Genomic DNA, 16,195 nt, shown 5'->3' on the forward strand with positions numbered 1-16,195 from the left:
AGTATATAAATAGAACTCTATCAGTAGTATTAAAATTTCATGGGAGAGAGATTAGGAAAAATTATCTAAATATTCTCATGATAGAGGAAATAACGAAAAATGGTTGGCTAACACTGGCTAGACAAACCTTGAGATCAAAACCCAACAAAAATAACATGAGAAAGAAAAATCACAGGGCAATCGTCTCACTCATAAACATAGATGTAAAAATCTTAAAATTTTATCAAATCTAAGCTAGTAATATCTAGAAAGGATAATATATCATGAACAAGCTGGATTTGCCCCAGGAATGCAAAATAGGTTTAACATTAGAAAAATAAATCAACAAAATTCTCACATTAACAGATTAAAGTTCTAAATTATTTCATCATCTCAGTGGCTATAAAAAAATATTTAAAATACTTACCACTGGTTTCTAATAAAAACTCTTAGCAAACTAGGAATAAGAGTATAAATAATAAATAAACAGTACCATTTGAAACAAAACCTTCAGCAAACATCATACTTAATAGTGAATCATTGAATACTTTCTCTGATATCAATAACAAGACAATAATACTAGATAATACCAGTAATAAGATGAATTTCAAGATAATACCAGAGAGCCTAGCCAGTATAAGGCAAGAAAAAGAATTAAAAGGAATAAGGACTGAAAAGGAAGAAACAGAAGTATCATTCTTCTTAGGTAATATGATTGTACAGGTAGAAAATACTTTAGATCTTTAAATTACTTACTAAATTGAACGAGAGGGGAGCCTGGCTGGCTCAGTCAGTGGAGCATGTGACTCTTGATTGTGGGGTTGTGAGTTTAAGCCCCACATTGGGCGTGAAGCCTACTTAAGAAAATAAACAAGGGGCACCTGGGTGGCTCAGTCAGTTAAGTGTCCAACTCTTGAATTCAGCTCAGGTCATGATCTCACAGTTCGTGAGTTTGAGCCCCATGTTGGGCTCTGTGCTGGTGGCACAGAGCCTGCTTGGGATTCTCTCTTTCCCTCTCTCTCTGCCCCTCCCCTGCTCAGTCTCTCTGTCTCTCTCTCTCTCAAAATAAATAAGTAAATATTTTTAAAAATAAATAGAGAGAAAAATATTTTAGAAATAAATAAATAAGTAAAATGAATGGAAATTTTTAGCAACAATCCTAGGTATAGGCCAATATGTAAAATAATTATACTTCTAAATACCAGCAAAAGATAATTAGAAAATTAAATTCTTTTAAAAAAATAGCATTTGCTATTAATAGCATCCAAAAATATGAAGTACCTAGGAATACATGTAACAAAGAGTGCAAGATTTTGTAGGGAAAATCATAAAACTTTACTGATATACTTCTAAAAATACATGGAGAGATATTCCATGATCACAGATCACATCAATATTTTAAGATAGTAAATTCCTCTTAAACTGATTTATAGATTCAATACAACCAAAAATCAAAATCTCAGATTTTGTAATAACATGAATCAGCTCGTTACTCTTTCCTCTTAAAATTATTTAGTGACTCTCCAGACCTTCTACACCCAAGTCCATCATCTATGCATTCCAAACGTTTCTATGCCTCAGGGCGTTTGGCTGGCTCTGTCAGTGTAGCCTGCAACTCTTCATCTTCGGGTTGTGAGTTTGAGCCCTGCATTGGGTGTAGAAATTACTTAAAAATAAAATCGTTTAAAAAATGATTTATGCCTCTACTGTGATCCAGGAACATTGCTGGGTGCTAAGTACAAACTTCAGTTCAGCATATGAGTCTCCAGCCACATCTCTTAGCATTCACTCACATGAACCAGTATGCATTATACACTGTTTCCCCTGCCAGCAATGCCTTTCCCAGCTGCTTTATGAACACCTATTCAGCTTTCAAAATCCTACTCAACACCTCTTCTGGAAGGCTTTTCTTGTCCCGTAACTCATCACATCTGACTCAGCCCTTCCTCTGAGTTTCCCTAGCCTTCTGTGCCTTTATCATGGGACTTTCCACACTGAACTGTAACCACTGGCTTTTTTTCCTTCCTCCATTAGCTTGTAAGTTCCTTGGAAGTCCAAATCATGTCTGACTTGACTTTGTTTCTACATCCACTGGCACAGATCCTGGCACATGGAATGTTCTCAATAAATAAAAACAATAATGCTAATTAATACTCTGGGTTTTTTTCAGATGGCATAAATCTTTTACCTTTTACTACAGATTTTTGTGGAGAAAAAGTCCCCTACAATAATGCTAATAAATGTGTGAGGTACTATTCTAGAGCCTTATATGTGTTATTTCATTTTCATGATCACCTTGTGGAGTAGTTGAGTGGATCTCAGATTTTATTAATGAGAAAATCAAGGTTCACAAAAGGTAACTTGTGCAAAGTCATACCACAAACAAGTAGCAGGGGAAGTCCACCCCAATCTAAAACCTATATTCTTTTTTTGTTTTAAAGTTTATTTTGAGAGAGAGAGAGAGAGAGAGAGCGAGCATGTGAGTAGGGGAGGGGCAGAGAGAGAGGCGGGGAGAGAGAGAATCCCACAGTGGGGCTCAGACTCAGGCAGAAGCGTGAGATGATGACCTGAGCCAAAATCAAGAGTCAGGGGCACCTGGGTGGCTCAATTGGTTGGGTGTCCGGCTTTGGCTCAGGTCATGATCTCACAGTCCGTGAGTTCAAGCCCCATGTCGCACTCTGTGCCGACAGCTCGGAGCCTGAAGCCTGCTTTGGATTCTGTGTCTCCCTCTCTCTCTGCCCCTCACCCACTCACACTCTGTCTCTCTCTCAAAATAAAATAAAAAACATTAAAAAAAATTAAAAAAAAAATTAAGAGTCAGACCCTTTACTGACTGAACCACCCAGGTGCCCTAAAACTTATATTCTTAAGCATTATTAAAACTGGCTTCCTTATAATTTAATGAATGAATGATTGAAAAAACAAATACTAAAAGACTGGCCTGCCTCTTATTCAATTACTTAGTTAATTTCAGAATACCTGGGGATGTTCTTTCAGGAATTTACTGGTCATACACCTTTGTGACTCTGGCTTTGGGCCCCGGGCTTCCAGTTTCTGCAAGAGTGTACTTCTTTCTACCAGTAAGTATGCAATCTGTTCACTGGGGCTGCTCAGAGCTATTTCAGATAAGCCCTCTTGATACAACATTTCTTCAACCTCTTTTATTTGCACTTCTGTTCGGAAGAAATAACAAATACAAAACTATTAAAAGAAATGCAGGCAAATAATTGCGGTTATATGATGTTAAATGTGTTCTTAATTACACAGCAAATTAATTTTAAAAATCAGTTATACTGTTACTACCACTCTTCTTTCTATCTGTCCAGGGTGTTTGCAAACTTTCAGAAATAATAACAAAAAAAAAAACAAACGGGAAAAGGTTCTCAAAAATGGTAGATATTCTTACTATTGGATAACTTTAAAATTCGTTGTTGTTTTATTGAGTGCTTACTATGTGGCAGGTATTGTACTAGGCATTTAAGATAAATTTATCTCATCTAATCCTTGCAAAAGCCACTGAGGTAGGAAACATGATTATCTCATTTATGAGACAAGGATGCAGGCACCGACAAGCCAATTAACTTGCATAACATTACGCAACAAGTCCTACCAAAATTCTTGGTGATTTCAACATTCAGATAGATTATTCTAGTGCCCTGGCTTCTCAGTCTGTTTAGCAACTAACTTCCAAAGAGTCCTCTACGCCATCTCATTCTCTACTCCCATAGTAATTCTATGGGAGTCATTAGCAGCAACTCCCCAGTCTCAATTTCAAGCATCCCATTCTCCAATCACCCCTTCCTATGTACTTCTAGCAGCTGGATGTCAACAAATTTTTGGCCATACTGGTAACTATAATCCACTGACTTGAAACACTGCTCAATGTTCCTTACCCCACTCTTGTTCTCACTTTCTTAACTAGCTTAGATTCATCCAACCAGTTCATTGTTATCATCACTCTCTTGAAACATTCACAACTCCCATGCCTCTCTTTCCTTCCGTTATACTTGGTTGACAGAATTCCAGCCTGTTTAAGTCCAACCCTTCAGCCCCACTGCACCTCACTCCAGAAGCTGAATGTTGCTGGAGAAAACTGCACAGCCAGGGCTGATTGGTTTCACTCTCACTTCATGTCTACTCGCCTCAAGTGAGTCTTTATTGTCCAGCAATCCTCCCACAATTCCCCAGAATTCTCTCTCATTCTCTTATATTTTCTAGAGCTCTAGACCATTATTTCATTCCTCTCTCTCCTCAAGTCTCCAACAGCTCCTTTCCCTGCCCTCACTCTCCGCTGAATACCCTGCTTCTTATTTCACTGAGAAAAAAAGCACACTCCAAAGACAGCTTCCACAATCTTTCAAAGATTCCAAAATCTTTTAAATCTCATAAATCTCTCGTGCAATTTAACAAACTATCCTTGCTTCTAACTCTCCCCTTGTGCACTGGATCCCATTCCCACTTATCTCAAAGACCACACGCTCGCAGTTGACTCCTCTCGATTGCCCCATCAAGCTTTCTTCCCAACTTAGCATTGTAATTATCTTCAAGACATGCTATCATATCTCCCACTAAAAACAACAATGAACACAAGAAGAAATCTTCCTTCAATCTCATATCCCTCTCCAGCTTCTACACAACTTCCTCACTTTCCTTTACAGCACAGCTTCAAGAAGGGATCAACCATTGCCATGTCCCCTCTTCCTCTCCTACCACTCCTTCCTGAGTTCACTGCAAGCAGGCTTTCATACCCACCACTCCACAGAAGCAGCTCTTGTCAAAGTTACTGATGACCTTCATGTGACCAAATCCTATAGTGAATGATCTGTCCTTGTTCTACATATCCTATCAGTGATATCTGACCTACTTGTTCACATCCTTTTCTTAAAACACTGTCGTCATTTCTCTCTGGGACCCCACACTCTGCTGGTTTTCCTCCCACCTTGCGGGCCACTTCTTCACAGACTCCTTGGCTAATTTCTCACCTTTTCAGCCTCTAAACATAGGAATGTCCCAGGGCCCATCCCCGAATCCTCTTTTACTCCCCAGATAATCCCTATAGTCCCAAGGCTTTAGGTTTGGCTATATACTGATGACTCCCAAATTCACAGCTGCAGCTTGTGGTGCCTTCCAAACTTACACAGTTGTCTACTTGACATTCCCACTTGGATGTCTAATACATGCATCAAAATGTACATGTCCAAAAGCAAGCTCTTTACGGTCTTCCTCAAATGGGATTTCCCATAGTCTCCCCCACCTGAGTAGCTGGAACTCTAATATTCCAAATGCCCAGGCCAGAAAGCTTTGGGACACCAGTGATTTCCCCCATTTTCTCCCACCCAACATTACGTCCATTATCTAGTCATATTAGCTCTATCTTCAACCTTCAATTATATAAGCTTTTCTGGAGTAATTAAGTTTTATGTTCCCCAAACAAACAAACTTGTATTTTGTAAAGTGCTCACTAAAAATAATAGGGCTTCTTGCAAAAAACAGATTGGTATAGACCATTCTAAATCTCTGTCATTGTGTAACTAGAGTGCTATAAAAAACACTGACAATCCTTATAATTATACTGGTACATTAAAAGAGTTACATCAAATTCCATCAAGTATAGAAATACTATAGTAGGGGCGCCTGGGTGGCTCAGTCGGTTAAGCGTCCGACTTCAGCTCAGGTCACGATCTCGCGGTCCGCGGGTTCGAGCCCCGCGTCGGGCTCTGGGCTGATGGCTCAGAGCCTGGAGCTTGCTTCCAATTCTGTGTCTCCCTCTCTCTCTGCCCCTCCCCCGTTCATGCTGTGTCTCTCTCTGTCTCAAAAATAAATAAACGTTAAAAAAATTAAAAAAAAAAAGAAATACTATAGTAAATATAGGGCTTTATCTTCTTTTTAAAAACCAGGCTGGCTGTAAAGGTGAGCTAAAAGAGTTGAGTCTGTGGAGTTATGGAAACAAAGGCAAAATGCACAAAGATTAGGGATATCTTTACAATAAGCACTTCCAAGGAGAAACATGTGGCCAAACTGAGGCCAGAAGAATAATGTGGGACAAATGAGTTTCACGTATAAACTCCAAGGCTTGCTTGCTGGTAAGCCAAAATCATTAACATGCTGGGGGAAACTGTATATGAACTTCTGCCTTGAAATGACATAATTCCCCTATTTACCAATCCTTCAAAAGCTAATTTATGCTGGCAGCAGGACATACATATCTTCTGTTTCTCATGGAATGGCAGCTTAGAGCCCTGAACAACACTCCTGCTGAGAATAGCTAAAAATGCCAGAAGAAAACTTAAAACTCTTAAAATGCAACCACTATACAAACAAAAATAGAACACAAACTATTAAGCCAGAAGAAGGAAACTCAGTATATTCAATGCAAAACAAGAAATGAAATTAAAGGAAACAAGAGTGTAGTTCATATGAGATATATCCTGTGATTAACTCAACTTTCCCGTCTGAGATTCAAAATAAAGAAAAAACTTCCATCAGCAGACCCTCATGAAAGGAAGTTCTAAATTGAAAAAAAAAAAAAAAGATTTCAAATAGAGTATCTGAGATGCAAGGAAAAATGCTGAGTACAGAAAATAATAAATGTGTGGTAGATATAATCACCGACCATATATAATAATAATATCTAATTTGTGAGGTTAAACAAAATAGAATATTCTAAAGGGGTCCTATCTGTATCCTCTTTTGTAGCTTTGCAGTACTTAAATATTTTCTGAGTCCATAATATGCTAGGTACTTTACAGGGCAGGTGTGATGGGGAACACAGAAATCACTAAGACCAGGGCAAGATCTCTGCCCCAGAGGAGCTGACACAGGTCACTAGGACAGTGTGGTAAGTGCTCTAATAGAGGCTGAAGGAAATGACCATCCTGTGCTCTCTCACACACATTTCAGACTATTTCACAACAGATAATTTAAAAAGACCAGGCAGAAAATACACCCAAAACATTATAAGTACTTTTCTTGGAGTGGAAGACATATAGTAATTTTCCCCTTCCTTCTTTTATACATTTTCCAATTTCCTATAATTGTTGCATATTACTTTTAGAATTAGAAAAAAAATTAACTTTATATTTTTATAAAAGGAAAAATTACCCTGTTTCGGTTGGAGCACTTTAACCTCATGTCTAAACTGTTTGTTTTCCTTTTCACAACCGTGAGACAATGTTTCTCTTTCCTCTGTTAAGGTATGGACATGGTTTGCATACTTTTCCATCTAGAAAGAAAATAATACATTTTTTTACTGTTAGTCCATGGATCATATAGTATCCCATATCAAGTCTATGAAGTGAAGAGATCACTATACTGTTGTGTCTATAATCTAAGAAATAGGCAGAAAATTCAGCTTTCCTTAAGTGTGGGTCTCCCTCCCTAAACTTCCTTCCAGCTGTTTTATGTTATCAGTCATTGTTTCCCATAGATATGACGATATATCACCACAAATTTCTGGGACAGTCACAATCTCTACTTTTTTTTTTTCCCATTAACATATCAGGTTTTAAATCAAGTTGCCTTATCTATAGTTTAGGGAATATAGTCATGATACTCATAAACAGAGAAAAATCTCCACAATAATTGTTTATACTCCTATGCTAACAATGATGATTAAGAAGTCTGAAATCTTAATAGAAGACTGCATTAAAATAAATTATTGAGTATTAAAAAAACAGCTTCTGGTTCATATGGCAGCTTCACAACAGGTACTTTTATGTGGCTCATAATAATAGATTAAAAGCTAACTCGATGCTCTGGGTACTGTACTAAGGACATCAAATATTTACTTTTCACCACAATCCTATGAGACTGTTATCCTCCCCCTTTGTAGGGGAGGAAGCAGGTGGCTAGAGTCCAAGGGGTTTGCTGTGTCATGCAGGATTGAGTAAGAGGAGGAGCTAGACCTCACACTCAGCAGGCCCACCCAGAGGCTAAGCTCTTACCTACTGTGCCAAATTGCTTAGAGATAGACTACCAAAGTAACTGAATTTAGTTTTACTGAATTGTGAGGACAACTCCTCACAATACAAACACAAAAAGCTGAGTGGTATAGGAGGTAACAGAGCACTGCCACCCAACTTAATAACTTCCTGCTAATCTTCAACGTCTTTCTCTTCAAAATGGCAGGAACAACACTACCTATTTCTAATAATAACACCTATAATTTATTGACTACTTGCTAGGTGTCAAGTATGTGTGTGTGAAATGTTTTGTGTGCTTTAACCTCACATGTACTTGTAAACTTCACAAATCTCTTTGAAGAAGCTATTATCATCCCCATCTTACAGATGAGGAATTTCAAGTTCAAAGAAGTGAAGTAACTTACCCAAGGTTACACACAAAGACAGTACTAAAGGCAATGCTTCACCCCCTTGTGCCTAATGTTAAAGTTCATGGTCTATTATTGGTCTATTATGCTATAGATAATAATAGCATCGTCTATTATGCTATCCTGCTTTTGTTCTAAAGGAGCTGCATTCTTCTCTGAGTTTGGAAATAAAGTTGTCCTCTAAGAGTTAAATTTAAAAATCAGTAAGTTGCATACCTGAGCTGAGATGATGAAACACAGCAGAGTGATTTCCAAGCAATCTGAATTTCTTAACTTGTTTAAAGAAAGAATACGTCAGAAAGTATGTTGATCAGTATTGGAAACATCAAAAAGAGTGATAAGAAAGACAAAAGATGTCATTATCTACTCATCTAAGGGCTGGGGACCCTGGTTCTAGTCTATAACAGGTCCAGAAGTAAGGGCAGGTATAGATTAGCCCTCTTGTGGAATTCAGGCTATCTTAGCCAGTGCTATAAAAATTTAGAATGATTTGTTCAGCGAGTAAACATCTGTAACCAAACATCTGTTTGGCTTCCCATGTAGTGTACCTGTAGGGAAAGAATCCATCAGCCACAGGACATGTATGTCTCGTTCCTGTGACAATTATGTTTCTTACCGTCAGTTAGTAAGCTGGTATCTATTTTTCCATAAACTTCTTTGTGAGTGTGGTTAATTCAAGATCATCTTTGAGAAACAGATCCTCTTACAGAACACTGACTACTCAGGTTTCTAAGCCTACAAGCAAGAGAGTCGGCTGGAGGGTGGGTTATTGAAACAAAGATAACGAAAGCCACCTTGAGCAGACCTGCTGGGATCTTCAGCCATTCATTTCTGGGTAACATCCTGTACATGTACTCTACTGGAAACCAATGCAGACTGTTGGCATAGTTCATGAAAAAAATTATACTTGTGAGTGCTTTGCAAACTGCACAGTAATATTCAAATGTTGGTTTTTAATGTGTCAGTTTAATGAAGGACAATGAACAAAACCACAGGTATCTTAAAACTTTATGTTATTAGCTCTTACTTCTTTCATTGCTTCCGTGTGCTTCACTGTAAGCTCTTCTAAATTTCTGGTAGCAGTGCTCAGCCTGTCTTCATTCTGGAATAAACAAAATAGAGTGGTTCTTCTGTAGCAACAAGGGGTCCAATCCCTTCTTTGTCAAGATGGTGAAGTACGTATTCTAACTGCACTTGTGCCTTGGTGGAAGAGATGAGCATATGTGTATGTACACACACACACATGCACACACACACAACTGAGCATGCAAGAAATCTGATATGTATATACACCCAGAGTTAGTCTCTGTACAAAGTATAGTCTAGTTCTGTTAATTAATGGGTATGTTATCCAGTTATGATGAACACTTACATGAAGTAGCCAACAACACAAAGAAAATTAAAGTTTCAAACAGCTTTACAGTATCTCTAAAATAAGAAATGATGAAAAAAAAAGAAATGATGACATGATATATATACACACACACACACAATACAAATGTGTGTTTAAAAAAAATACACGCTTTTCTGTATACCCAGTTCTGAAGTTTATAATTTAGTAATCTGAAAATCGCCCGAAGGCCCCTTGCAAAGTTATAAATTCCAAAGAAGCGCCCTCAGTTGAATTTGAGAGACACAGGGACTCCTCTGGAAGCTAGACCGCACACTGCTCCTGTGCCATCAAGGAATTATTGTGCTCACAGTATATGGCTTATAATTTCTGGTGACTTCTAAATCATTCAGCTCTCTTCCAAAACTTCCTGATATAAGCCTGCCATCAATATAATCTTTAGCTTTTTCAATTCAAAGTAGTCCTGCTACAAAACAGTTTACACTATAATAGTAGGTGAAACATAGATTCCCACTTGCTGGAGTTGTTTGTATTTGTGTTACTAGAACCTCCAGCTGTGAATCAGACTTGCTGTTAAAATCAAACACAGCTTTTAACCAAGTTAATCTCACCCAAATTGTAGTGATATGCATAATTATTACTGTACTGCAGACAGTCCACAGAAATAATACTGTTTTGTTTTTTTTTTTCAACTTTTTTTTTTTTTATTTATTTTTGGGACAGAGAGAGACAGAGCATGAACGGGGGAGGGGCAGAGAGAGAGAGGGAGACACAGAATCGGAAACAGGCTCCAGGCTCCGAGCCATCAGCCCAGAGCCTGACGCGGGGCTCGAACTCACGGACCGCGAGATCGTGACCTGGCTGAAGTCGGACGCTTAACCGACTGCGCCACCCAGGCGCCCCTGTTTTGTTTTTTTAACAGCAAAATCATGTTTTTTATTATTTTTCTCCTTTCTTGCTATGTTCTTCAGAGTCTTATCATTTTCACATTAATATTTTTAATGGACAATATAGAATTCTAATTATCATCTGAATCTCACACAGGAAGAAAAAAGGACCCAGGTCTGGATCTTTGTACCCTATGTGTCCTCCTCATGACTGACAGCTAAAAATCTTGCCATGCTCCTCTCCCCCACACTCCCATCATCTGGTCCCCAATCACATTCTCCTTCTCCCTTTTTAAGGCTAAATAATATTCTAGTTCCTGTCTGTGTGTGCACACGTGTGTTTACATTTTGTTTATTCACTCATCTGTAATGGACATTTGGGCTGTTTCCACCTTTCAACTGGTGTGAATTAACAGTTCTGTGATCATGGGTATACAAATATCCATTTAAGTCCCTGCTTTCAATTGTTTTGGGTATATACCTAGACGTAGAATTGTTATCATATAATTCTGTTTAACTTTTTGAGGAGCTGCTGTACTGTTTTCCAAAGCAGCTGCACCATTTTATGTTCCCACCATGCAATGTAGAAGGGTTCCCATTTCTCCACATCTTTGACAAAGTTTGTTATATTTGTTTTATATATACAGTGATATATATCATAGCCATACTAACGGGTGTGAGGTGATTGCTCTCTTAAACTATAATTGTTTCACAATGACAGTGAGACTTTAGTCCCTGGACCATTACCTCTCTCAAACTACCAGATATTTTTGGCTTTTCCTGCCAAGCCTGGACCCAACAGTTGATCATTTCAACCTCTCATCAATGTCCCCCCTTATCTTGCTCCTTGCCCCACCTTCCCTGAAAATCCTAGCCCTGGAAAAGTTCAACCATTTGCCTTTTCTACTGAAAAGTTCAACCATCTATTTCAGTTTGCTGAGTGCTGGTACGGAAAAATAAAACAAGCAAGCCGACTGAAGCCACTACAAATTCATGGCTGCAGCTTGAGACAAGCTTCTCGGCTGCTAGATCATTCTATGCATTCTTTACCAGATTCTGTTACCATTTCACTCAGCAGCTATTCAGAACTTTCATCTCTCCCATCAAACTCCAAGTCTTACCTCTCCCCTCTTTTGGCAGATGATTTTGTCTCCCACAGCACTAGCAAAACTAGGGTCATCATATAACTTTGTCAGCTTCTTCCCTTACAGCAAGGTACTAGCCTTCATCATTAGAGACCTTGTTCTCTTTCCCCCTCAGTGGAGGAGATTTCCATCCTCCTGACCAAAGCAAATTTCTTCACCTGTGTTCTAGATCCTGTCCCTATGGCTTCTTCAAGAAAGCTTTTCTCTTCTGTATACTCATTATCTCCTTCTCTACTGATCTCTTGCCCTTTGCTCAAGATGTTTGTCTTAGAAATAAAGATACAAAAATAACCCTCCTTTGACCCCACCACATTCCTCAGAAGCTACTGTCCTCCTTCTAATTTGTCTTCCCCTCCTCAAATAACTGCATTTTGGCTTCTGTTCTTACCACTATACTAAAAATATCAGTTACCAATGGGCACCTGGGTGGCTCAGTTGATTGAGCTTCCGACTTCAGCTCAGGTCATGATCTCACAGTTCACGAGTTTGGATCTCACGCCAGGCTCTGTGCTGACAGCTCAGAGCCTGGAGCCTGCTTCGGATTCTGTATCCCCCTCTCTCTCTGCTACTCACCACTCATGCTCTGTCTCTCTCAAAAATGAATAACTGTTAAAAATTGTTCAAAATGCCAAATTGGACATGTTTCTGTAACTTTTATATATGATCTCTCTGCATTATGTCCACTCCTATCTTGAAAGTGTTTCCCTTCTCTGTTCTGTGACATCACTTTCTCCTGTTTTTACTGTTACCTCTCTGACCTTTCCTTCTCTGTTTTCTTCCTGGGCTCCTCTTCATCCACAGCCCCTTGAGATGCTGCCATTCCTAAGAACTCTGCCTTTGGCTCTCTGCCTTTCTCACTACTATGGTCATTAACAGCTTGGGTATAGGAGTCTGACACATCTTGAAACCCTGCCTCCACCACTTTCTAGTTTCATGACTAGGCAAGTCACCTAACTTCTTTAAACTTTGGTTTCCCCCCAAAGTGGATTAATAATAATGCCTACCTCATGGGATTGTTAGCATTAAATAATAATCCATCTCTGTGAAGCTCCAGATCTATCTAGAAAAAATGGGAAAAAAACAGAAACACACTGAAGTTAATAAACACAAGTGCATGTGGCAAAGACTGCGCTTTGTCCTCCAATATTTATTCTTCCCTTTCCCGCAGCGTAAAATAATCTGGTTTCCCGAATGATCACATGTCTGCCTGCCTTACTGCTAGATACAGCCATGTGACTAAGTTCTGATCAATGGGATGCAAGTGGAATTGTGTGCCACCTCTAGGAAGTGCCCTGAAAAGAACAGGATTCCCCCTTCCTCACTCGTTCTTCCATTCCACTGGCTGGAATGCACACAAGATAGTTGAAGTTCGAGCAGCCATCCTGGACACCATCGGCTAGCAGCCACATGCCACAGATAATATACTATCATGAGAAAAGAAATCTGTGAATCTCTGACAATTTCAAGATGTCTGGACTGATTTCTTCTTGACTCTTATTTGGCAGAAATAAATTTCTATCTTTCTCCAGCCATTTTTATTTTGAGCTTTCTGACCCTCATGGCCAACCAATCCAAACTACTACAGGAGGGTTACTTAAAGAATAAAACACAAGGGCATACGCTGGAAAATAAATATAACTACATAGGAGCTGGATATGGAACTGTGCAGCGCATCCTGGACTAGACTGGAACTAGCCTGACCCACGAGGTCTTTCGGCTCTGTCGTTTCCCCATGAATCTGCCCCCATTTGCTAGCTTTTCTACATGGATGGACTGTCTCTGCCTGCTCATCGGCCAGGCTAAAAACAGCCATTCACATGTTAAGCCTATGTAACTTTTCAGATAAGTCATTTCTGTTCTTTATCTTTTAGTTCGAATTCATGAAAGAGGGATGATTATTTTTTGCTCACCCAATGAACTGTGCCCCCCTCTCCAAAGTTAGTTGTATAATCCTCATTCAGTCCATTGTGACTAGAATGGGTTGGAAGTAGGGGTGTAAATACAGCCACCAAGGTCTCCTCTTTTAAAAATTTTTTTAAATGTTCATTTGTTTTTTGAGAGAGAGAGAGGGTGAGAGAGAAAGAGAGAGAACGAGCGGGGGAGGGACAGGCAGAGAGGGAGACACAGAATCTGAAGCAGGCTCCAGGCTCTTAGCTGTCAGCACAGGGCCAACACAGGGCTTGAACTCACAGAGCGCCTCATGCATGACCAGAGTCACGGACCCTTAACCGACTGAGCCACCCAGGCGCCCCAACCAAAGTCTACTCTTTAAGCAAGGATTGCTGGAGAGGTACAAATTCCAAAGAAGAGGATGTAGGCTAGGAAGGCAATCTAAAATGAGTCTACTATTTAAGACCAATGCATATCTAATTATCTGATGAACAACTCAGTTTGAACAATCCACTCATCTTTCCTTTCCACCTGCTCCGCCTTCTGTATTCAATAGTTAATAAAATCACCATCAATATAGTTTCGTAAGCCAGAAACCTGGGAGGCATCCATGGCCCTGCCTTCTTATTTATCCCACTCTCATTAACAACCAGTCCCTGAATGTGTAGATTCTCCCTCTTATCTAACAGTGCTGCCTTAGTGTAGGCTCTCCTCATTTATTGTCCAGTTTATTGTATCCGTAACTGATGTCCCTGCTGCCAGGCTGGCCCCCATCCACAGCCCTCAGACTGACCGTTCTGAATGCAAATCACTTGCTGCTTATCATTTGCAGTGCTTTCAGGAAGAGTTCAATCCCTTAGCTTGGCACCAGAGATTCTTCACAACCTGGTTCCTGCCTGTCTCTATAGCCTTGTCTTCCGCCACACCTTGACATTAGCCTTCCACGCCGGTGCACTCACTGATCCCCCTCACGCTGCTGATTATTTCCATGACTTTGAACATTTGGGCCCCTCTGCCTGTTCTGCTATGACATCCCAGAATGCACATTTTCCCAGGGGATTTACTGGGACTCAATGGAGATAGAAAATTCTAAAAAAGCAGACCTTAAAGCAATATAAATCCATTATTTGAATTATAAATGCTCTGACATCTAAACTGTGCCTCAAATTACCCACATATCAAAGCACACACAACTATTCTCTACAAAGTAGATACTGAATACATGCTCACTGAGTATCTTAAAAACTTTTAGGGGCCCCTCAAAACTTCCAGATGTAAAGAATGAGTTGGTAAAGCTGTCAAAGCAAGCTGAGACAGAGAAAAAGGATTTTAAATGGAACGAGGGCAAGAAGAATGGGTGTAGATTCATCGCTTCTCGTTCTTATTTCCCCTACAGGTGCCCTCAAACTACGGTGAAGGGGCCAGGACCACACCTTGTGCTCCAGCACATCTTTTGGCTCCGAGCGAAAGATGAGGTTGGGATCTCATGGTCTTAGAATGACATTAGGAAACAAACGTAAATAGCATGGCCACGGAAACTGAAATATCCAGATAGGCTACTCACCCTAAACTTTCTTCCTTCCTTCTACACAAATACAATTTAAAAATGATAGACATCTTGGGCTGCCTGAATGGCTCAGTCGGTTGAGCGTCTGACTCTTGATTTCAGCTCAGATCGTGATCTCATGGTTTGTGGGATTGAGCCCTGCATTGGGCTCCGTGCTGAGAGTGCAGAGTCTGCTTCAGATGCTCTCTCTCCCACCCCCCTCTCTCTCTCTCTGCCTCTCCCCCACTCATTCTCTGTCTCTCAAAATAAATACACATTAAGAGAATTATAGGCGTGTCTGGGTGGCTCAGGTGGTTAAGCATCCAACTCTTGGTTTTGCCTCAGGTCATGATCTCATGGTGGTGGGATTGAACCCCTCGTTGGGCTCCACACTGGGTGTGCAGCTTGCTTGAGATTCTCTCTCTCCCTGTCCCTCTGCCCTTCCCCTGCTTGTGCTGGCACATGCGTGCCCCCTCCCCGCCTCTCTCAAATTGAAAGCAATGTTTAAATGCTTAAAATATAAAGAGAAAAGGAAAGTCAAAGTGTACACTATCATTATAGCTATGTAAAAATGCACACACACGAGCAAGGACTGACCCAGAACAGAAAAATAAACCTGATACGTTAGGGCAGGGTTTGTCAACCTCAGCATTGTTGACATTTGAGCTGAATAATTCTTTGTTGTGGGGGGATATTCTGTGCACAGAAGGATATAAAGCAGCATCCCTGGCCTCTGCCAACTGGATGCCAGTAACATCTCCCTAGCTGAGACAACTAAAAATGTCTGTATCCATTGCCACACATCTCTTGGGGAGCAAGATCACCCCCTGGGTTTAGAACTACTGTGCAGGGTGAAAGAAATTTAAAAAAAAATTTTTTTTTTTAACATTTATTTGTTTTTGAGACAGAGAGAGACAGAGCATGAACAGGGGAGGGTCAGAGAGAGGGAGACACAGAATCCGAAACAGGCTCCAGGCTGTCAGCACAGAGCCCGACGCGGGGGTCGAACCCATGGACCGCGAGATCGTGACCTGAGCCGAAGTCGGACGCCTAGCCGACTGAGCCACC

General features: G+C 40.1%; 1 protein-coding gene across 6 annotated transcripts in view; it reads right to left on the bottom strand.

Annotated features, from left to right (window-relative positions):
• The window catches only part of CCDC30 (coiled-coil domain containing 30), a 124,265-nt gene that overhangs the window by 106,065 nt on the left and 2,005 nt on the right, over positions 1 to 16,195 (bottom strand). For 2 of the 6 annotated variants that reach the window (XM_078452003.2, XM_078452004.2), the window contains exons 2-6: positions 12,696 to 12,751; positions 9,336 to 9,410; positions 8,525 to 8,581; positions 7,081 to 7,201; positions 2,959 to 3,152 (exon numbers count right to left, since the gene is read on the bottom strand). In XM_078452003.2, coding sequence (XP_078308129.2) covers positions 2,959 to 3,152; positions 7,081 to 7,201; positions 8,525 to 8,581; positions 9,336 to 9,344 — 381 coding nt within the window. In that variant the 5' untranslated portion in view covers positions 9,345 to 9,410; positions 12,696 to 12,751. Of the gene's footprint in view, positions 1 to 2,958; positions 3,153 to 7,080; positions 7,202 to 8,524; positions 8,582 to 9,335; positions 9,411 to 12,695; positions 12,752 to 16,195 lie in introns of those variants that run through there. The other 4 variants (XM_078452005.2, XM_078452006.2, XM_078452010.2 and 1 more) reach the window with 4 other exon arrangements.

This window comes from Panthera onca, chromosome C1 (genome assembly GCF_046562875.1).
Source record: "Panthera onca isolate mPanOnc1 chromosome C1, mPanOnc1 haplotype 2, whole genome shotgun sequence".
Lineage (NCBI taxonomy): Eukaryota > Metazoa > Chordata > Mammalia > Carnivora > Felidae > Panthera > Panthera onca.